Below are 24170 nucleotides of genomic sequence, written 5' to 3' on the forward strand. Positions count from 1 at the left end.
TTATAATTATAATACATTAGGTGTAAAATGTTAGATAAAGTCTGTTTATAAGTACGGTACATTAATGCATGTTTGAAGTACTGTTTTATCTTTTTGTATGTCACCCGCAAGAATTGTAGTGCTGGAACCATTCATCTGTTCTTAAATATGTAAGTCATTTTCTTTTAATTATTCTCTTTTAGTTGTTTATTTTAATCACTCTTCTATTCTTCTAAATATTCTGTTTAAATAAGGTTTTAAAAATATTTACAAGATAATATACTTATCTTTGACCTTACACTAGTAAGTCATTAATATTTATTTAATAACATCTAGTTGAGTTGTGGTATCAGTGAAGTGTGTAATCACTTATAAAGAAGGTAAGTATACTCTGTCCATTAATTTTTTTTTCAATGTTATAACTGGTTTCTTGTAAATTTATCAGATGATCTTCAAATAACTTCTGATTTTGATATCCTTGTGGTCGGTCATTGTGTACCTATTGGATACTTTCACTTAACATTCAAATAATATGAGATCTGTTTTACTTATATTGTGTTATCTAACTATTAAAAGGTAGGGAACTCATCGATATTATTACATCTGCTTAAAGTAACTTTTGAAATTTGAACATTTTTTAAATGTACACTTAATTTATTTAAATAAGTTGTTTCCTTAAATCTGACAAAAAATCCGGTTAAAATTGTAGGTTTAGTATGTCCTTGTAATATTTTTACTTTGGTTACTGTTCTTTTATGTATATGTAGGATGGCAGTTTTTCAAAAAAATCCTTATCTTTTGATTACTGAGTTCCCTGCCTTATTTTATTTCTCTTTTAAGTAATTATTAATCAGAATTTCAACAAATTTGTTACAGAACCATGGCACTAAGTGCACAGGCATTGCCTGTTGAATCCAAACAACTGTTTGTGCCACCATTACCAGAACTTGCTGAAGGTATGTAAGTAATTGATATATATTTTGATTTATTATTGACATTCCCTCTTTTAGTTGTTAAAAAAACTTTACAAACCAACTTTGCTGAAGTAACTGTAGAAGTAGTGGACTGTCCAGATTTAACTAAGGAACCATTTACATTAGCAGATAGCGGTAAGTGTATTTAAATAGGTATGCATGTTTTTTATCATAGTTTTATATATTTAAATGTCGCAAACAAAAGCTTTTACTCATGACTGATAGTATATCATCATCCAATTATGTACATTTCGTGCTTTTAGGTCTTGGTGGAAACCCCAAATTAATAGAGGTAGGTGGCAATCCCTACCTATTACCTAGTGTGAAAAGAGATAAAGTATATGATGTAAAAGATATTGTCAAGCTTGCTAAAGCTGATCCTGCATTTCTCATTGGACCTGGAGCTGGACCACATCCCTATATTGGTGGCAACTGTGAGGTAAATGTTGATAAATCTCTTTATTTGCTGGAAACCTTATAAATTTACAGTTGGATTTGATAATTAAGCTCACTGAAATGTTGTATTTTTGAACATTTCTTTTAGTTTTATTTTCTAAGTTGTCCATCATATCTTTTTGATAAAATCAAAATCCTCCACTATTTAAAGGAACTTACTTGAAAAACTAACCAGACTGCTAACCTCTTATAAACACTACAACATTAATAAATTTTAAAGTTAATACAACAGGGGACATAGCTTTTAAATAATTTATATTTTTGTCAATTTTGAGCTGATTCATTCTGTACTTATTTGTGCCAATATTTAAAGTTATTTGTAGACTATTGTGTTAATTGTCTAGACCAGGCATACCAAAGTGTACCTCGAAATACTGAAAAGTAAAATTAGGCTTCTGTTTTCAGTTGTTTCATACATTTAACTAAAAAAAATACAAGCAAGGAACCCCTGTTGTAGAGTTTTTCTAGGTTTCTCCTTCAGAAATAATGTGACCATCTTTCCAAAAGTTTCTGGTGATATTTTGTTTTTGAAATCTTCAAAGGAGGCATGTTTTTAAGTAATTATTTTAAAATATAGTGGCGTTCGGTACCGCACGCATGCGCATTTTATCTGTAGCTACATATGTTGGCAATGGCAAGCCTTAGATTCTTTACATAAGCCTTAGATTCTTTCTGCAACTAAAGAAGGAGTAGACGACAAACTTCTGTGACGACTGAATACAAAAACTTTCGGTAATTCGAATGATTACTGCCTTAATATTGATGGCAATTATGTGGAAAGGTGTAGATTTTTATATGAAAATAAAATTGTTACAACAGTGTCATTATTTTTACATATCAAAACGGTATTTGCTTAAAAACACGCCTCTTAATAACGGTTACTTTTTTCATGTTAATTTACTAATTATTTTGTAGGGTATCTATGACATTTTGATTAAAAATGGAACTGTCGTTAGACAAGAGACTAAAATATCTAAAGTTGATGCAAATGATGATAAATCTGAACAAAAATCTATCCCAAAGGAAGAGACTCGAGTAGCTTTACTTGGAAACTTCTTTGTATCAGAAGGAAAACCGGGAAAGGTATGTGAACTTTTACACGAAATGTAACACAATAAATCACAATGTATTTTATTTTACAGGTTCTTAAAGTACATGTTAAAAAGCGCACAGGCGAAGATAACTTCATTACATCGATAAGAAAAGCCATAGTGGATGAATATAAGGATAAATTAGTGGGTGAGTATTAAAAACTTTTATGTACATGTACTTTTTCTCTTATTTTTTATGTCCACTACATACTCTTACGTGTCTTTGACTTAGTTATTTTATAAACAATGTAATTTAATATATATTTATTATTATTTCAGGTCTTGGTGGAGTGTTCCTGCTTAAAGAAGGTAAAGCGAAACAGCACGTGATGCGCGACTTTTCGAAGACCCCCATAGAAAACGAAGAGATGCTAAACCAATGGCTCAAATTCTACAATATGTCAGCCCCTCTTATTGCTGTCGGTACTTTGGTTAATGGAGATGGAGGGGTAATGTCTACTTTTATTCGTAAGCAACAATTTTAAGATTTCTTTAAAACCACTTTATCATCGTTTTAGGGTCTAGACTTGCGTGTACAACATTTCCACAGTTTTAGTCATCACAACGAGGCTGGTCATTACCACTACGATACAACGCCAGACACTGTGGAATACTTGGGATATTTCAACGTTGGCGAAGAAATCTACAGAGTCGATAAACCTGTTGATACTCATTATTGGGGTCGAGATTAGACTATATTATAGTTCTGAAGTTATATGTCTTCCATATAAGAGAAAGAGTATGCTTAAATTTAAACCAGGAAATTAATACAGAGACCAACAATGTTTATTTTAAATAAAGATATTTTCATAGTTTTAGGTAATTATTCATTTTATCAAGGTATGACATTTAGACGGCGGTCTAGGTCTAGCATAGTTGAGTGTATCCATTTTTTTTCCTACGACACTCCTTGATCAGTTCTAACAACTGATTTTAGATATAATAAACAAAATATGCAAAAGAAACCGTCATTTTTTACTTATAAACAAAATATACTTAAACAATGTAAGATCGCTATTTGATTTTAAATACTAAAGGTGAATGCCGGTAAATTATATGGAAAAATGCCACAATTTTACTGACAAAGCATAGAAAATCCATTAAAATAAGACTTTGTGAAGTTGTTTTTGTTAATTTTATTGTAAAAATAGCTTCAAAAGTCAATTTATTAGTGTCTTATAATTATGAATTATGAAGCCCTATGACCTTTCTCTGTCGGATCTTGGGGTCCGAATCCATGATCAGTACCTGCTATTTTGTCGCTATTGCTTGACATGACAATTGTTCTTGAAATATCCTTAGGGATCTATTCCGTTGCCGTTAGCCTATGCATATTTAGGTAATGGCGGTAATACTCGTAATGTCACAATAGGTACTTTCCTTGGGCTATTGTAGCATTTTATAAGGTATGCTTTTCTAAGGCATAGGTATCCTCTACACCCTCCAGTCTGTTTTGTGCTCCAGTATCGCCGCTGCTTGGTCTGGGATTGCTAATTCAATATATTCGCAACTAACCTTCACGTCTGAATTCAGTTTTTGAAATATGTAGATACAAAAAAGGGCTAATTCGGGTTCTATTCTAGTATTTTTTTTTGATTCGTGTATATTCGAATCATAAATAAAGCTAACATAAATAAAGCTAACATTTTTAAATTTTCTTAAATCGATGGTGTAGGATAGAAACATTCTATGTCAAAAAATATCAAATTTGGGTTTTTTTTTTAATATTTCTACAAAATATCGCTGTGCGTGCTTGAAAAACCGCCTATGGCAATACAAAAACAAATAACAGCTGTAAAATGAAAATTATAAACACCTCCTATGTCAATTGCTAAAATCCTGCTGTGAATCCTTCTGTTCAAAAGCAATAAAAAATATGGAAAACTTCTTGGTTATTCATGGTATGAACCAAAAGCTTCCACGTGACAACCCTAGCAGACACGTATATATTGGAAATAATGGTACTAAAGGAGAATTTGCTGTTAACTTTGCCAATTCACTTCCAAAAACCCCTTCACACTACTGTCGGAAAGACACAGGAAAATTATTGTACTTAGAAAATACTTTCCACTCAGAAACGGAGTTGTACAGACTGTACAAGGGCAAATGTGATAATTCTGGCAATTAACCATTAAGCAGGTTTACATTTAATAAAATTCTGTGTGAGATGAATGTTGCATTGTTTCAGTCACGAAAAGATCAATGCGATAAGTGTTGCCAATACAAAGTCGGTAGTTTGTCAGAAGAGCTGTTAGCAAGGCACGTTGAAGCCAAATATCGAGCACGTCAAGAAAAAGAAAATGACAAACGCAAAGCCGCTGGAAATGAATATGTTGCGTTGTGTGTCGATGTGCAAGCAGTCAAGTTATGCCCATTTTTAAAAGATTCTGCAGTTTATTTCAAAACCAAACAGTAACCATAATTGCGTACAATTTGAATAATGCTGAAGTAGACTGTTACTGGTGGAGCGAGGTTGAAGGGGAACTGAAGTCATCAAACTTCACAAGTTTGTTGATTTCACATTTGAATGAGTTGATAAGAAACTGGAAACCAACAGTTTCTAAAATTATAAAAATATGGAGTGACTGTTGTTGCTACCAGAATAAGAATAAAGTTTTATCCAATGGCCTTTTAAATTTAGCAGTTGAGACAAATTTAACTATTCGCCAGAAATATCTGCATAATATGTCGGTCACATACAAAAAATGGAAGTGGACTCTGTACATGCAACTATAGAAAGACGTCTTGAGATATAGAGATATATACTCGCCGTCAGACAATGTGTCGGTAACAAGAGAAGCTAGGCTGAAACCATCTCCATACAGAGCTCACTCCATAACATTCGATCTTTTCAAGAACTACACCCCCAATGAATTGTACTCCTACATCAGACCTGGAAAAAAAGGATCCGACCCCACCGTGAATGATGTGTACTATTATTTATATCTACCGACTGGAAAAATAAAATACAAATTGAATTTTTATGAAGAATTCCTGGTACTACCACGTCGCCCGAAATTTCTGATGGGTAATTTTGTCTATCCTAATTCATACAGAACAAGAATAAAAATTGCTGACTCAAAATGGAAGCATCTTCAGCAATTGAAATACCGAAGGATATCTATTCATTTTATGATTCACTTCCTCATTAACAGCCTGTTGCGACATTTTGAACGTTAATGACCTATTTTTAATTTTTTATATCAAATAATAATTATTTCAGTTTGAATAAAATTGCTTTTCATAACAAACTTCTTCACATTTCATTACTACCCAAATATGATAGGAAACCTCTTATGTCAATATTTTCTTCAATATTTTTAATGCCAAACCGTCCATGTCAAATTACTCTTAAAGTTAATGAAAAGTTTTTTACAAAGTTATTTTTATTTGTAATATAAATTTTGAATTGTATTAAGAAATCAATTGCTGTGAAGGAATTGACTCAGAAGCTATTTTAGAGAGTTATTTCTTCCTCCTAAAAAACTGAGGTTTTTGACATCGGTCATTCTGCACCATCGATATGCAGTCAAGTGTAATTTTTATGTTCTTGCTGTCTCGTTTTCGCTGAAAAATAGCAGCCTCTAGCCGCTTTAATTCCGTTGTAATCATAAAGTGATTACATAAATGAAAAATGTAAACATTACGGGAAACAAGTAGTGATCTTTCAAACAATGTTTACATTTTATTGCCCCCTTATTTATTTCACCTAGCGGACAATCCGCGCACTAAATGATGAAAACTCGGCTTCACGTGTTTTCTCGGAGTTCTAGATCTATATATAGTTACAGTTTATTATTAATACATCTATATTTGTAATATTTGTATGTAGCTTAAACACTTTTCGTTACGCAAACTTACCAGTTACAAGAATTAAAAAAAAACAATGAGCTTTTTGGGTTATATTGTTCAAACAAAATAAAGAAAAGTGTCTTAAATGAGTTATTGATTAAAAACAAATGCTTCACTACATTTAGTCAATTATCATTCAATTATTTTGTAATATCCTATTTTAAGAAACTGTATTATTTTTTAAGAATTAGTAGGAATCTATATTATAACGACGCGTATAGTTCACCAATATCTTTGTAGGTGGCACTACTAACGTACTGTTCAGGAGATCGTGACTTTTGTTGGTAGCTACTTCGGCATGTCAAGTTTTCATCAAGATCATACTTCACAGGATCATTTCTGTAGTATATCTTCACATACTCTCTACTCAACTGTAGAGTTATCGCAACCATGATGAGGAGACATAGCTCCGTACTCTGAGCGTGAGGCAGACATGTCGAGTATTTTACAATTCTTATCATTGTCAACGATGATCGTTCACTTATAAACTTCTGTTTGTAAGCAATGGGTATGGAGCAGTCTGAGTGGTTGCGGATTTTTAGCAATTCAAACAAAATTAAGTATATTTTCATAATTATTAAACAACTGTAGTTATTATAGGCATAATTCGTTGGCTCTTTGCTGTACCGCATTCGTCATAACTTTTTTTAAGTCAAGGTCTTGTTTGGTTTTTTAATCTAAAATTAATTTATAATTATAGATAACAGTAGAAGTTATTTATACTTTATTTATACTGTGATTTTACTTTCTAATTTAAAAACAGTGGCCACGTAATGGACGTGTCCAGTTCTCCTGTTTTTTGCACGTCGGAAAACCACGTTGCTTGGTTGTATTTTATTTAGATTGTTGTTGTTTTTAGATCATGTGTAAATGTGGTGGTAGTGTCACACAATCGTTGAAATAACGTGATGTACAGAGGTATATAAATAAGAATACATTTTTAAGTATTATACAAGTCTCGTATTTAGACATTTTTAAAAAAATTGCGAATTATTTTGATAATTTTAAAAACATAATTTTGTTTTAATCTAGCCATAATTCTTTATACATAAGTTTAGAGGAGTACCTATACTGCCCATAAAGCAAAACCACAGTATCTGCAGTACTTATAATAATGAGTAAATAGACTTCACAGAATTTGCAACTTTTAAAAAGGGCGAAAATGGTTACAGCAATTAGAAACAATTTTACTTTATCAATAAATCTATAAATAAACTGTTAGTAGTTTATCCTAATTTTATGTTTACTATGGAAGATATTGGGAAAAAGTCGTAAGTTATATTAGAAATTGCTAAGTAAAACTACAGCATCTACGGATGTTATGTTTTTGCGGTGTTTTTTCTTAGCATAATGTTAAAGAAAATATAATTAAACAAAATAAGTTTTTGAATAATTTATTAAAACTAGATATTTAATAAAAAAAACCACATTTATTAGACCGGATAAACCCTAACAAATAACATTTAATACAAAAGAGGAAAAATTAAATCTAGAAAGAAATTATCTTATTAATCCTTATCTTCCTCAAGGTTTTGCCAAAATTGAAATCTATTTGGAGACATTATGGTTTTGAGATTATTAATAAGGGTTTCTTTTTTATTTTTTGATACTCCACATGGAGATGTGCCTGAGTGCTGGTAAGTCCACTGTATTAAATATTATTTATAGTGCCTTCTATTTGTTTCATTCTAAAATAATGGCACCCAAGTAAGTGATTCATTGCAACTATTTCGTTCAAAGAATATTTTGAAGATTGAACATCTAAAATTACTGCTTGGAATTAGCATCTAAGAGCATCTAAAATTAGGATAGGCTCTTGGAATCTTAGAGTTGGTAGATGCGCTTAAAATAAGGAGAGTACAAATTGCTTGTATTCAAGAGACATGGTGGAACCGACATGCAAAGTAATAGTGAGACTAAGTCAACAACATAGGATGCTTTTGCTGAACATTGAAATAAAAGGGCGAAACTAAACCAAAATATCGGAGAGGACCAGAAAAAATCAAGTGGTGTATGTTTAAATATGATAAAAATCTCTCTTTCACAGCCCAAAAAGAGCATTGGCCTCCTCCAAACTATGCCTCCAATCTTGTCGGTCCCGCGCCGATCTTCTCCAGATTCTCACGTCTAGCAAATTTTGCAAGTCCGCTGCCACTTCTTGCTCCTACCTTTTCCGTGGCCTTCCTTTTGGTCTTGCGCACTGCAATTTAATATCTAAGGCTCTTTTTAGCAATATTTCGGTCTCCGTTCGCACTACATGACCAGCCCATCGAAGTCTCTTCTGAGATCGGTACCTCTTTGAACAGTTGGTAGAGTTCATGGTTTACCTGGATTTCCATACTCCGTTTTCCATAATGTACTATTGGTTTGATAATAGTTTTGTAGACCATGATTTTCGATCTCTCGTGTGTGTTTTCGGAGCGGAACACATGGGCGAGTGAAACGTAAGTTTTTTCCCCTTTACTATTTTTCTTTGAATTTTTGGTTCTTCTGTTCCGTCCGTGTTTAATGTAACTCCCAGCTACCTAATTCAACTATGCGTCTGTTTTCCCTACATCTATATTTTTAATCTTTTGTCTCTGCCTTTAATTGTGAATATATTTCTGCCGCCTCTTCTGTTCTGCGAGGCATAATGCTAATGTCATCGACATAGATATTGTATACTGTATTGATTTATTTGTTAGGGCATTACCTCTTCCTATATTCAGCTGTCTTATGACATATTTAAGAATAAGGTTGAATAGTGTCGGTGCTGGTTCGTCTCCTTGCCTTAATCTTTTGACTATTGAAAAATTCTCAGTAAGCTCATTTTGTACTCAGACAGTTGCTGTTGCCGAGTCCATTGTTCCTTGTTCTTTGACAATTTATTAAATGAAGAATTTGACAGAAAGCCAGTTAAGTTAACAGAGACGGTAACAGCAATGGTCACCAAAATAACAAACGAGGAAGTTGTTCAAGCACTTCAAAAAATAAAGAATGGTAGAACAATTGGACCAGATGATATTTATGAGGAAGTGTGATCAGCTTTAGGAGAGATAGGAAAAAGTTTAATATCAGGCAAAAATAGAGAAGCAGTATTTTAATACCTATTTACAAAAATAAGGGAGATAAAACAATGCACAAATGACAGGGCCATAAAACTACTTCGTCACATCGATAATGGTTTGTGTTTTGCGACAACAGATCAGCAAGGGTGCAATTTTTATAGGAAGGCAGCTTATGGAAAAATACAGGAATAAAGAAACAAACCCTCATATTATGGTATTCATTAATCTTGAGAAAGAATATGATAGAAGTCTTCGACGAAACTATTATTGATTAGTTATAAATATTTTGTATGAGTTACTAAAATTTTTAAGGGCATAAACTGTTGGCACATTATCTTCAGTAAAATACATACATAATAAACTATATCATAAATTTAGCGACACAAAAAGATTACGATATCGAAAAAGCGACCACGTTAGGTTAAGTTAGGTTAGGTGAATTGCTATTTATAGTATTGGTTATCTATAATATATTTCTCTGATGTTTGGGAAAAAGGGCTTAAGTCATAAAATCAAAGTTTACAGGGGGAATACTTGAATGTTTCAAGAATTGTTATAAATCGCACATGTTACCTTTAACCAATTTAGTACAATAGTACCATTTAATGTACCATAATAAAATAATAATTATAGTAAGAATACGATTTTCGTAGATTTTTAATATTTTAAATGCACTTAAGACGTATAGATCTTACTATTTACTGACTTAAGACCTACTGACCGCGACTTTTCTATATCTATATTTTTGTGTATCTACCATTGAAAGTGATTATAATGGATTGGGAATTAAAACCAAAACAGCATTAAATATTTTACTGACAAAATATTGACAAATGAATATGTTTTTTAACAAATAATTATTAATAAAAATGAAAAAGTAATATAAAAGTAAACCAGATCTAGAAAATAAAGATGATTATTATAGCAACAGTCTTTCAAATCTCTGGATCTATTTCTTCGAGATCTGGATCAATTTCCGGTATATTTAGGGTAGTTGGAAGATCCTTGTAAAATTGATGAAATATTGGAGGTATCAAATCAATGAGATCTAGCAGATCTTTCTTTTTTTCTTTTGTGACAGGAATAGGACCCGTGTACGCAGAAGTGACATTAATGATGTGACCGCGACCTCTCCTTCTTAATGACATACGCTTAAAAGGTGTATCACATTTTAGAGATGTATTATAATCGAATTGACCGAATATCCGGCCATAAATCAACCATTGGCACTCACGCCATAAAAAATGCTCACCGCTGTTATTCTTGTGTTTTTGGACTAATGGACCTTTTAAAAGTTCTGCGAAGTCCAAAAATTCGTTTTGTTTCATTTCTACTATTTTAAATTTATTACTGGTACATCTTATTAATGTAGCCCAGTCGTGAGGATGAGCTATTAAAGTAGCACTCTTTTTTTTTCTTATTTTCTATTAAAGAATGATCTGCATCACATTCCATTCGGGTGTGGCCGGGTATTAGAAATTTGTGGTGAATTTCTTCTATTGTATTTTTCTGTTGTAGTAGATAGGTGAACATAGCGGCTACGTGCGAGTTCTTGTTCTGTCCTCCACATGTGTCAGAGTATAGAATAATTTTTTTGATTGAATCTGGTAAATCCATTATTTCTTTATAGAGGCACGATGCAATTTCGTTTGCACCACGCTTGGCTAAAGTTTCGTGCCATAAATAACAAGATGCCTTGCCTGTAGCGCAATCGTGAATGTTCAAGTTATATGTCCAATTCAACCTTTTGTAAAACGCCACAGAGGTTTCTAGATCTGGAGTTGGAAGACACTGCTGTAAGTCAAAGGTGTAGCATTTAATGGATGGATCAATCTGAGCTCTTGCTTTATCCTCTTTCTTTGTGTTATATGCTAAGTCTGCTGCCTCATGATGTGAATTGGTCTCTTCCACAATCATCTGTTTTTGTTCCTCATTATCACAAACTTCCAGTTTCATCTTATATACATCACATTTGTGACACGTATCAGTTTTTCTTTCTTTAAATTTTAATTTCATTTTGTGAAATTCTTCCTCGTATAGGGTCCTGGAAACTGGCTCAGTTACTGCCTTACGATAAAGTTCATACATTTTTTTCAAACTGAGATGATTGGGAAGATACTTGTTATTGTTGTCTCTGCGAGTATAGTGACTTTCGTATTGCGGAAATGAGTTAATATGATTTATAATTAACTCTCTCATATGTTCGGTTTTTTTGTTTTCAGGTGATTTTCTTCCTCGTTTATCTGCATCTGTAATACCTGATCTGTGGTTACCTTTGTTATTTAATGCAATTCTTACAAATTTCTCTTTTTCATCTAAAATATCCATAAAACACGTTTTACATACAACACGACGTTCACCTTTGTACTCTAAATGGTATATATATATATATATATATATATATATATATATATATATATATATATATGTGACTTGTCTGGATTTGGCAGAGTCTTGATTTCTTTTTCTGGTTGTCGTAGTATTTTTGCACGAAACTAAGCCACTAATGTACTGTGTTCGCCTATCGTGAGACCCAAGTGACCAATATTCTTGAAATATTGTCTGCCTTATAGCAAAGGTAAAGAAATCTGCACATTTGGATCTACATGATTTCAATGTCTCTTTTACCATTCTTTGAGCTACATGCTTTCCTGTTACAGTAACATAACTTTCTCCACGATTTTTTTTATCTGTTCTTTCTTTTCGAACAACTCGAACCCAAGGTCCCACTCCTCTTTTTCGTTTTTTAATACTTGTACTTGTATCACAAGGTTCTGTTACATCTGTCTGGTCTACTAAATTATTAGTTATTGATTCGTCTTCAGGTAAAATATAAACGTCCAGACTAGCAATATCAATCACTTCTGTTGTTTTTTCCTCAAGTTGTGAATAAACAATGTTTCCTAAAATATTTAGAAATGCTGCAAAAATGACTCCAAAGAATTTGTAGAATAATCATACCTTTTGAAATTTCATTCTGGCAATTACTAGAAGATTCCTCAGCAGGAGAGATACCCATGTCAACAATTATTATTCCTGTTGCTTCTAATTTCTCCACTTGTGGATTGACAATGTTTTCTAAAATATTTAAACATGATCATTAGCATTTGCAATTACCTCGTATACGTTGTACAATAACAGACATGCATACCTTTTGAGCTTTCAACGTGGTCGACAGAAGCAGTGATACATGCTAAACGTGCTCTATCAATATCAATAAGTACTTCTGTTGCTGTTGTTTCAAGTTGTGTCTCTATATTATTTTCTTCTAGAATATTAAAAAAATATTAGTATTTAAAATCGCCTCGTAACAACCTAATAATACCTGTTGAAATTGCTGCATAGTTGGTCATCGAACTATTACATGACTGAGAATCATCGTTATTTTCAGTAACGGCTTGCTCTGAAAGGAATATTATTCTTATGTTATTGTACTGTCACAATAAAACTTACGAAGTAGATGCAAAACGATAATCTTTAGTTTATGCCAAACAAATTTTAAAGGAAATATTTCAATACTTACCCTTTAAACTACTATGACGTACAAGTGCCATTATCTTTTCATTTTGATATTAATTTTTAAATAGATAGTTACTATTAATAAACTGAAACTGTCTTATTGTTCAAATAAACTATTTAGACTGTTAAAAACAAGTTTAACAAAATAATACAAAATGCCAAGTTAAACACTTACACAGCACACAGCGGACGGAAGTGTAAATACTAAGGAATGTTTATGAGTAATTTGACACGTAAGTTTGAATCAGATACAAAATATTTGCGAATTTTGCCAATACAACTAAAATAAAAAAGTGCTGCGCTAGAAATTAGATAACTATTTAGTAAGTAATTAAAATATAACTAATGTCACTATGTATTATTATTTATTAGCCAAACTTTTATTTTTCCGTGTATACACAATATTTTTATAAAAACATTTAAGTATTGATCAAACAACCGAAAATAAATTAAGATCAGCAAGGCTTATGTCAAGACATATGCCTTCTAGATCATAGCAGTTATTCTCCAATATATGGTACAAGAGACGTAAATTGACTTAAGTCTTATTGCCATACCATATCGAACAATCATGTTTGTGACCTTCATATCATCGTGAATAACTTTGAATTATAATGTGGTAGACTTAAATCGTTTGTACCAATAAAAATAGGTGATTTTTTTGGTCCAGAAGGCATCAAAAAATTTTTTTGCGAAATTCTGACTTAAGCCCTTTTTCCCAAACATCAGAGATTTAAGATCATTGAATGCGATTAAGAAGTTTTCTATAGGTGGAGTTGATAATTAAGTAAAATGTTTTATATTTTACGTGTTAGTAGGAACCTATATTACATCGGCGCACATAGTTTACCAATGTCTGTGTAGGTGGCACCACTAACGCACTATTAAGAAAATCGTGATTTTTTTTGGTAGCTACCTCGGCATGTCAAATTTTAATCAAGATCATACTTCACAGGATCATTTCTGTAGTATATCTTCACATACTCTCTACTCAACTGTAGAGTTATCGCAACCATGATGAGGAGACATAGCTTCGTACTCTGAGCGTGAGGCAGACATGTTGAGAATTTTACAATTCTTGATATTGTTAACGATGATCGTTCACTTATAGACTTTTGTATATAAGCAATGGGTATGAGGCAGTCTGAGTGGTTGCGACTTTTTAATAATTTTAAAGATAATAATTAAGTTAAGACTGTTATTATATCATTTACATAAAAATTTTGTCTTTAGATCTGATCTTTTACACTTTTACTACACGTAAACGTAAATAAGCTGTGTTTTTCTTTTATTCTGGTTTGTTTGTGGTGTATATTGTAATACTTAGTTAATTTGTTTTGTTTGCAAAACGAGGTTGGATCGTGATATGAGGGGTCTAGCTAGAAGCAAAACCAGCAATGTCCACTTTGACAAATTTTTCAGGAAATAGAATCTTTTTATTAAAATTTTAGCGTTAAAGTTTTTTTTGTTATTATATTTATTTGTTCATTGGCTATAGTTATTCACAAAATTAACCTAATTATTTCATTAAATTTTAAGTAATTAACAATTTAAGTTTGGAGATTTCTGGTTTTGCATCAAACACTTGGAGATTGCCGATTTTGCAACAGAAAAAACAATATATGAACACAAAAAAACACACATCTTCCTTGAAACTAAATTTTTATTGAAAAAATCTTAAAATAAATATTTATGTAACAAAAAAGTTTTAAACAACCAAATCTGAAAATTCATTACAAGCATCAGCTTCTCCTTCAATATGTTCAATATCTCCTTTATTTTCTTCAGAATCAATAATGTTTCCGAGCATATCATTATTCGTGTTTAAACCGTTATGGTAAAGCTCAAGATTTTCTAAGTTTTTCCACTATTCTCCAAAATGTTTTGTAAGGAGTTTATTAATGTCCCGAAATTTTAAGGGGTTAACTTTAACAGCCCCCAATTCAATAAAATCAAGATTAATCACCCTGATATCTTTTCCAGCCTTACAAAAAATAAGCCAAAATAATACGTTTATTAATTGAAAACCTTAAGTGATTTCTTCTTTCCAATTAGCAACTTCAAAATATTTTCCCACACGAATTACTTTGCCAAATTGACTGAATACCTCATTGTATCGCTCTGGCATGGTAATAACTTCTATTTTCTTCAACACTTGTTTGATTCTGACAAAAACGCGATCGCTAGGAAGAAATAAGTGACCTGTGACTGGGTATATAAGTTCAATAGAATGTAAATTTTGTGGGGCATCCAAAAACCATCTAGCGCATGTGACTATAATACAATTTTTATTTTGACCACCGCATCCATCGGAGACCAATCTCAAAGTTTTAATGCCTTCCAAATTTGTTTCATTAAGTCGATGAAATAAAACGGAACTTACCTCACTGGATCCTTTATGAAACTTATTTTCGGTCCATCTATACATGAAAATTTTTCCTTTGGTTTGCATATTTTTTGACGATCCTTGTACAAAGCAAAGATTATAAATTCTCTGTCGACTATAGTAAGCGTTTTGATCCGGGACCTTTGGCAGTACTTGATTTTTTTTGACAGTCGAAGCTTATTGTAATTAAATCATCTTTAGTCTCTCGTACTAGTGAATAAAAAGCCTTTGCTCTTAGTTTATGAACGCGTTTGTTGATAAATAGGTCTTTCTTTTTATCCGCATTATTTGTTTCAACTTTAAGCGAAACCGCCTGCAGTGGGCAGGACACGTAGCCCAGGCCCCCGAATCGAACATGATAAAAAAGATTTTAACAGCGCAACCCGTGGAAATGAGAAGACGGGGTAGACCAAAGCTGAGGTGGATGGACGGGGTAACACAAGCTGCCGAAAATATCGGAGTCGGCAACTGGAAAATGCAAGCAAGGGACAGAACAGAATGGCGTAGAAAGCTTGAGAAGGTCGAGGCCCTCTAAGGGCTGAAGCACCAAGATGATGATGCTTTGTTTCAACTTTGATTTACTCATCAAATGATAAACAAACACCATACTTAAAAGTGTAATCACATATGGCAGTGACGTTTGGCCAATGAAACAAAGAACAGAGAAACTGTTACTAGCAACAGAAATGGACTTCTGGAGAAGAGCAGCAGGCAAATCAAAAAGAGATAGGATACATAAAAACAAAACAGTTAATATGGTAGGGTCATGTACAGAGAATGCCAGATGACAGGATTCCGAAACCGATTTTGACGTGGACACCACAAGGAAGAAGAAAAAGAGGAAGGCCGAGAAGAAGCTGGAGGGAGGGAATTGAAAAAGAACTAGAGGAAAGAGAGATCCCTCCAGGCCTATGGTTAAATAGAAAAGAATGGCGGTTAGGAGTCGGAAGGCGTCGGAGAACCCTGTGAACCGATAGTAGTAGTATGACAAACAAGTAGAACATACATCCGTTCGTAGTGTTCCAAACCCCAAGTTGAAACATTTGTTAAAAATATTTCGAAAATAATATTTAACTTTAAGATTGTCTGGTACCTCATTATTATACATCCTTTTCATTTTTCTTATATTCCCCTCAGATGAAAGATATCTTCTAACAGCTGTTGCGCTTCTTGTGTAGTGAGCTTCTATACATTTGAATTTTTTAATAAAATTCATCGCCGACTCTTTTCTACTTTTAAACCTAAATCTGATTCGGTCCTCTCCTCTTTTTTCCGATGGTGATAATTAAGATAATTTTTCATTACGCGTTAAAATCTATTTTTCTTGATATGCAAAATATTTAAAAATGTTCCTTGACAAAGGGGAAGCAAAATACCATTTTGCACTCTAACGAAACAATTAACTGTTGGTGTTTTGGGAACATGACAGTCCTTTTTTGGGCGTCTTCTTTTACAAGGTGTAACTTTACAAAATCTAGTAAGAAATGTGTTCTGAAGTAGTTTATTTCGTGAGGCATAAAAATTCTAGTGAAAATCAACAATATCTGCCATTTTTAAGCTAGCACATCGATAAGATTTCGTATTAGGGTTGTATTTAGGGAAATCTGGAAGTCCCAACGGTGCATATCTGTAAAAAACAAAAAATATAGCGGTAACTATTTTTTATTGTTTCCGGTTAAATATTAAATAAAAAAGTGGCAAATCTAAGCAAAGATTATTATGGTCAACAATAATTATAATATTCTTAATTATTTTTATATTAAAAGGAAACTTTACTAAACGTGTCTAAACTTTATTTGTTGAACACACTTTTTTGCGACCCGAAACAAATAATATTAAATTAATAATAAAAAGCCTGCAAAAATATTGTTTCTACATTCATCGAATTTATTTATTTCCTACTTACTGTATTAGATAAACGCACCAAAATAGATAACCTACCAAAAACAATTAAAAAAAGGCTTACCGCAGTTCTTTAACAATATTTTTCCATTTAACCTTTTCCATTTTCGTTTTTATCGAATTCTCTTACGAGCTCTTTTCGGTGTAATTGTAATAGCTTTAGTCTCCATTTTAAATTTAATACACCCAAAACTCCAACTCTTAAGAAATTTAATAGATACGTACTAATTCTTCGAACAAAATCTTCATAACACTCACAAGCATTGCAATTTCGTCAAAGACTGAAGCATGTAATACGCTGTGATCAGTCAAAACGGAGACTTTACTTTTTCTTCAATCAATCAATAAATATTCTTTATTTCATCTGACTTTTACAAGTATTGAAATGCGTCAAATACAATTTATGCTCAGTAAAAACTATAAGTACATAAATACAGTTAACATAAAAACATATAAAATATACACAAAAACATACAAATTGTTAAAAAGCCTGCAAGTATTCCTCTATCGAATAGAAAGTGTTTAGCAGAAGTAAATCCTTAAATGTTCTCTTAAATACATAAATATTTGACTCTTTAACATAATTAGGTAATTTATTATACAAACGAACGCCTGTTGGGTAAGGACCCTTGCCTACAACGGTCAAGTGACGAACAATTTGGATCACCAAATCATTTCTGTAACGAAAATTGTAACCACTCATTAAGGAAACATCATTTCTGCAAAAAAAATTGCATCTGTGTGACTTTACATAAACAACACAACTGAACATAAACAACACAACAGTTAAAATATTTAATTGTTTAAAAACTGGTCTACAGGAATCTAAGCGCCTTCTAAACGTCATGGTACGAATATTTTTTTTTTTGAAGAACAAGCACCTCAATAATTCGCGAGCAATTTCCCCAACAAACTAAGCAATATTGCAAAATTGACTCTACAGGAGCAAAATAGTAAAGTTTTAAGATATCTAGGGAGACAAAATTCCTAAGTTGCCATAGAACATAACAGTGCACAGACAATCTTCCCACTACATAATCAACGTGAGAGCTCCAAGACAAATTAGAATCCACGTAAACACCTAACAACTTGGTGTAGTGGCTATTTACCACTGACTCATTGTCAAGTTTTACTAATGGACTCATCTGCATAATAGAAGGTGAAAAGGTTACCATATTGGTCTTTGATCCATTTAAGATTAGGACATTATTTAAACAGTAATGAGTCATACTTTTTACAAGACAGTTTGCTTTTTGTACTACATGAAAAAAATTATTCGAATTTAGTGCAACTGTGGTATCGTCAGCAAATTGAATGACATAACAGCCTGATTGCTGTTCCACGTTTTCTACTCGAACACTTGCATCAGAAAAATTATCTAATGGATTCCGAACCAAACATGTTGAGCTATCGTTTATCAGTTGATTTAAATCATTGACGAAAATTAAAAATAAAAGAGGGCCAATGATACTTCCCTGTGGAACTCCGGAGAGGACACTTTCTTCTGAAGAAAATATTAAATTTCCATTTACATTGACCTTAATTTTTTGAAACCTTTTCGATAAAAAGGTGTGGATCCACTTTAACGCAGTTTCTCTAACATCACTATGATAAAGTTTTTCCAGCAGTATTGGATGATTTACAGTTTCAAAAGCTCGTGCTAAGTCAAAAAACAAACATATAACTTTAATACCCTTATCAAAGTTCAATAAAATATGATTGCACAGCGCTATTAGTGCATCTTGCACACTTATACCTTCACGGAAACCAAATTGAGACTTTTCTATAATGTTGTTCTTGTTAATATGCGAGAGGAGACGTGTGTACTTTCACCCATTAAGAAGAGGAACACCAACAAAAACAAGAAAATTTTCAAATTTCCCAAATGTTTAGAATCCACACCGCTTTCGTAATTTCCAATAGTAGATACAGTTTTTTTTATTGAGTAGTAGATATTGAATTAAACCGGATCAGAATACACTGTAAAATAGGCCTACCAGAGAAACCACGTTAAAAAACGTGACAAATACATTAACTCTTGTTGGCGTGAAAATGTGTGCATATTATGAAGAACACAGATTTTTCAATTTTTCCAATCGTTATATCTCCGAAACGGTGGGTCTTAGAAGAAAAAGTAAATAGACAATTTTTATAGGCAATTGCGTGATCTACAATTTTTATCTGATAAATTTTTGATAAAAGTTTGGCTGAAAACTGCAAAAATCAGATATTTGCGATCTTTGAACATAAATAACTTTTTTCGCAGATACGGGATGAAAAATTTTTCAAATTTCATTTATAATGATGTCTCGATACCAACATTCGTACCAATTTTGAGCTCTGTGCGAATTTTTGTAAACTTGAAAGTATATCTTGACCGGGCTATAAGCGACTTTTTGTGCTGATAAGTGGGGAGCTTGCCAATTATTCGTCATTGTTTGTCTTGACATGCATTTCGGTCTTTGGAAGCGACTACTAGATTATAGTCTACATATAACATACAAACTAGAGGTCTAGCTTTAAATTAACTACCTACAAATTATAGGATCCCACATTTAGACGTCACAAATTATAGGGTTAACTGCTTCATTCTGCTCTATAATCTGATATTACGCTATTTATTGTAGTTCTCCGTTCAAACTTTTGAAAAATATAATATTGATTGCAAGTTAGGTTATATATTTTTGATAACGAGACTGTTTATCACTTAAACGAGTTATTTTAAATATTGATTATTATTAAAAAATCATTCTCCATAAATAATATATTTTCAACATAGATATTAATGAGATCTTTATGTATAAAACAGTTCGTTTTATATAATTGGAACATTAAAGAACATTTAATACTTTGCTTAAGCGTTTTAATCCAAGGTATTAGCAATGGGAGCATGTGTTGTTGTGTTGAAACAGCTAACAAAATTAAGAAAGGCGACCAGAAGATATCTTAGGTATGTACTTATTTTTTTTGACGTGACAACGTCTTAAATTAGGTTGTGGCTCGGAGTCATTTAAGAAAAAGTGTAACGCCCGCTCACGTCTGTTACAGTGAGTCACCGAACGAGAGAGAGGCCCGCCGGACCGGCGAATGCCTTGCGTCTCTCTCCCACTCAAACATGATCGGTCCGCTGCGCGCGGCACTAGAGAATTAGGCGCGTTGAATCGCTAAAGTTGAAAATCGTTGAAAGTATCGTCAGCTGTGTCTGTAGTGAAAATGTGGAGTGCTTACAGTGTCCTATTTTAGGGGGAACCACCAGTATCAGATATAATTTTAGGAAATTACCTAGGGAGCTATATTATTTTATAATATTGCTATGGATTTATCCATTTAATATTGAGCAATGATTGTAAACATTCTTTATAGTTTAAACTTCAATGAAAATTATTAACTGTGTCTAAAGACATATATGATATGAGGTATTTTACCCAAGAGTATTAAGTATAATGAATATACATAAAAACATAATTTTGTTTTCTTAGGATTTAACATTTTGTCAGCACATTATCTCAAATTCACACTTAAATCAATATGTTTTTACTATTAGGTCTGTTGAATGTTTGTTCTTTACACAAAATTAGTCTATACTTCATATTTATTAAAGGCGGTAAAATATACATTACAATTCAGTTGTTTATAAACCACTTTCAAAGCATAAAGAACCTTTTAAGCTTTGTTTATATTATTTTGTGTATATTAATTGAGTTAATTGGAGTAGCCCACTTTGATACAAAAATACAGTCAATTTATGGATATTTCAAGGTGACAATCTAAAAAAAGGTGATTTCCTCCCATGCATTTTATTAGAAACACTTGAAATTTAAAAAAAATTTAAAAATCGTAAGATGTAAGACCTTAATCGTGAGATCGTGAGATTTGTCTTTAATTCGTGAGTAGATTCGTCATTTACAACAACTACAACAATAAAGGTAAATAATTGTACACTAATATTTCATTATCGTAAACTATGATTGATTGATTAATTGTTAGATTGACACAAAAGTTGAGAAACTGAGTTTATAGCGGCAATTCCTTGTTCCTATTGTGCAATTTAATAATATTCATATCAATAAATATTCTACCGAGAAAAAGACGTTGTCACGTAAAATATTCGCCCGTAAAACCGACTTTACAGGCAACCGATTTTTTGTTCTCATTTAAATTGTAAGCCTCTTGTAATCGTTAAAAGTAAGGAATGAGTTAGAACAGTGTTTCCCAAACTTTTTGCCTCTTAAACCACTTACTGATATTTTTGGTTTCCATAGAGCGATCAAAAATTATTTTTGATAACAATCCTAGTACTAGAAATAAATAATATAAAATTCCTGATACGCAAACTTTAATCACTTGCCTAAGCTTACTAGATTTTGAGTTGTGCCACTCTTGCATGCAACCGGCATGAGGTGGCTACTCCAGAAACGCTGAAGAATATTCACAAAGTGGTACTGGATCACATGTGGTGACTACTCCAGAAACGGTGAAGGAAATTCACAAAATTGTTCTGGATGTTCAAAGTGGTACTGGATGATCGTCGACTGAATGTGCACTAGCTAGCAGATTTTTGCGCGCTTCAAAACTACATCGCATAGTATGTGCAAATGCAGAGAAATGCCAAGATATGAGAAAGCTATGTGCAAAATCGGAGCCACATTCGAACAAAAATAAAGTTTTCTTCAGTGTCGTGTAAATGTTTCAATTGAGTGTTAAGCGAAGTTTCACAGTAACAAAGCTCAATTTTTATGCTGTTTCATAACCATGGATGAAACATGGATATATCACTGTACAACCGAGACAAAAGATCAATCAAAACATTGGACTCAAAACGGAGGACCGGTCCCAAAGAAGACGAAGAGAGTTTCATCTGCACGCAAGGTCATGACGCCGGTGTTTTGGGATGCTCGTGGGGTAATTTTCATTGACTATCTTGGAAAAGCAAAAACTATAAACCGCGAGTATTATGTGAACTTATTATAACGTTTGAGTGAAAAAATCAAGCATAATCGGCCGCATTTGACTAAGACGAAAGTATTATTTTATTGATAATGCAATAGCTCATAGATCCGTTATTTCAATGGCCAAATTGAATAACTACATTATGCTTTCTATTTGCCTGATCTCTTGGATAATTTTTTGTTTGCAAACTTACAAAAATGGCTCTGTGATCAAAGATTTTCCATCCTTGAAGAAGTGATGCAGTTAATATCAATTTTCAGGAGCAAGGCAGTCCCTTATTATAAAAAGGGTATAGAACTTATTGAATACCGCTGGGAAAAGTGCATAGAGCTGAAAGGAGATGATGTTGAAAAATAAATATATTTTTTCCAAATTTTTTGTATTTTCTTTGTTGGATCGGGTACTTCTGGGACCATCCACATACCTGTACTCTATGGTACTCAAGTTCTCCATTGGGTTTTTGCTTGACTAAAACAGTTAAGAGTCGGGACAAACTATCGCTCGGCTTCATATAAAACATGGTAAAAGAAAATATAAGTTATATGTAGATTGATTGACATATATTTAACATTTTTAGGATTATAGATACATATGCAAACGCTAACATGACCGACGCAAAGCAGTCCCTGCATCTCTTTCTAATGGGTCAGGTTTATCGACCATGTAGCATTCTCATAGGTAATTAAGATCACGTGGTCGATAAACCTGGTAAATTAGAAAGGGGGGAATAGTATTATACTCTGATTGCAACGCTGAGTCTATCTTCTATTATATGTCCATGGTTCGTATTATATAAAATGTCGTAACATTCATAGATTGAATGTCAATTTACTACTCCGTCAAAAGTAGTAAAATCACGTGTCAATTGTTGATAAACGTTATATTCCGAATTTGCAACCTTTTCGAGTATTATTTAAAGTTTTTCCAATAAAAGTCCTTCGAAAATTTCATGAGCAGTGAAAATATTTCCATACATTTTTTACTCGATTCTTATTTTCAGTGTTAATAGTATTATGACGGGAAAGAAAAGTATTTACTTTGCATATGGAAGCAATTTGCTGGAAAGACGAATGCACCGATCCAATCCTAATGCAGTTCGATGTGGAAAAGGTGTATTGAAGGTAAACATTCACATAAATCTTATTTTTCTTAAAATTATATGCGCTTTTCTCTCTCCCTAACACTATCTCTCTCTTGTGAAGGATTGATTACCAAAGAACGGATTATAAGAGAAAGAAAAAAATTGTTATAACCTATACCTACATAAATATTGATATAAATCTAAACAGAACACAATAACATTTCAGCGATTTTACAACTCATGTCAGTGTGTGACAATTATATCATTATCTTTGACAGCATAAAATTATTAAATTTCAAATTTTTATTAGAAAATGGCAAACAAAAAGTTATTTTTTAAAAATATTTTTACTAAATGCTAAATTATATGCAAAAAAGCAAAATGCTAATAATTCAGACTTCAATAGTATTCATCAAAAAGAACAAGATTTAAAAACTTTACCTAACGTTAAAGTTTCGTCATCATCATTCTGCCTTTACAACCCTGTGTGGGCCCTAGCCTCCTCAAGAATTTCTCTCCAGTCGTTCTTATCCATCGCCTTCATCGATGTTACCAAGGAAACTTGTTCTGGATCTTCCTCTTCTTCTCTGACCAATGGGTCTATCAAAGAGCCTTTTTCTAGCTGGGTCATTTTGTTCCATCCGCATTACACGCCCTATCCACCTTAGACGTCCTATCCTAATATGTTTTACGATATCTGGTTCATGGTGTATTCTATAAAGTTCGAAGTTGTATCGTCTTCTCCACACTCCATTGTTATTCACTGCTCCATAGATTCGCCTTAGTACTTTTCTTTCGAAACATCCTAACATGTTTTCATTACTTTTTGTTAGAGTCCAGGTCTCTGATCCATATGTTAGGACTGGGCGTATAATTGTTTTGTAGAGTTTTTGTATTTCTCGATATAATTTTGGATTTAAGGAGGAGATTGAG

The 24170-nt window shown here is 32.6% G+C and overlaps 2 protein-coding genes and 2 non-coding genes across 9 annotated transcripts in view; all 4 read left to right on the top strand.

The window, feature by feature from the left end:
- The first annotated feature begins 21 nt into the window (after nucleotides 1–21).
- Nucleotides 22–3315, top strand: LOC140440272 (ester hydrolase C11orf54 homolog). Of its 3 annotated transcripts, none has more exons than XM_072530680.1 (8): nucleotides 22–149; nucleotides 856–935; nucleotides 990–1088; nucleotides 1217–1392; nucleotides 2325–2492; nucleotides 2552–2648; nucleotides 2780–2949; nucleotides 3019–3315. In XM_072530680.1, the coding sequence occupies exons 2-8, from the start codon at nucleotides 860–862 to the stop codon at nucleotides 3190–3192; spliced, it is 960 nt and encodes a 319-aa protein (XP_072386781.1). In that variant the 5' UTR covers nucleotides 22–149; nucleotides 856–859; the 3' UTR covers nucleotides 3193–3315. The 3 variants fall into 3 exon arrangements, with proteins under 3 accessions (XP_072386781.1, XP_072386780.1, XP_072386779.1); XM_072530679.1 differs by lacking the exon at nucleotides 22–149 and adding an exon at nucleotides 209–359; XM_072530678.1 differs by lacking the exon at nucleotides 22–149 and adding an exon at nucleotides 414–555.
- Nucleotides 3316–6666: 3351 nt separating this feature from the next.
- Nucleotides 6667–6881, top strand: LOC140440409 (small nucleolar RNA U3). Its single transcript, XR_011950825.1, has one exon. It is a non-coding gene; the product is annotated as a small nucleolar RNA U3 (small nucleolar RNA).
- A 233-nt stretch (nucleotides 6882–7114) lies between these two features.
- The window catches only part of LOC140440275 (gamma-glutamylcyclotransferase-like), a 42251-nt gene continuing 25195 nt past the window's right edge, over nucleotides 7115–24170 (top strand). The window contains exons 1-2 of one of the 4 annotated variants that reach the window (XM_072530688.1): nucleotides 7115–7270; nucleotides 23157–23277. In XM_072530688.1, the coding sequence (XP_072386789.1) occupies nucleotides 23170–23277 (108 nt within the window). In that variant the 5' untranslated portion in view covers nucleotides 7115–7270; nucleotides 23157–23169. Of the gene's footprint in view, nucleotides 7271–20000; nucleotides 20157–23156; nucleotides 23278–24170 lie in introns of those variants that run through there. The other 3 variants (XM_072530685.1, XM_072530687.1, XM_072530684.1) reach the window with 3 other exon arrangements.
- LOC140440410 (small nucleolar RNA U3) lies at nucleotides 13857–14071 on the top strand. Its single transcript, XR_011950826.1, has one exon. It is a non-coding gene; the product is annotated as a small nucleolar RNA U3 (small nucleolar RNA).

This window comes from Diabrotica undecimpunctata, chromosome 4 (genome assembly GCF_040954645.1).
Source record: "Diabrotica undecimpunctata isolate CICGRU chromosome 4, icDiaUnde3, whole genome shotgun sequence".
In the NCBI taxonomy this organism is placed as follows: Eukaryota; Metazoa; Arthropoda; class Insecta; order Coleoptera; family Chrysomelidae; genus Diabrotica; species Diabrotica undecimpunctata.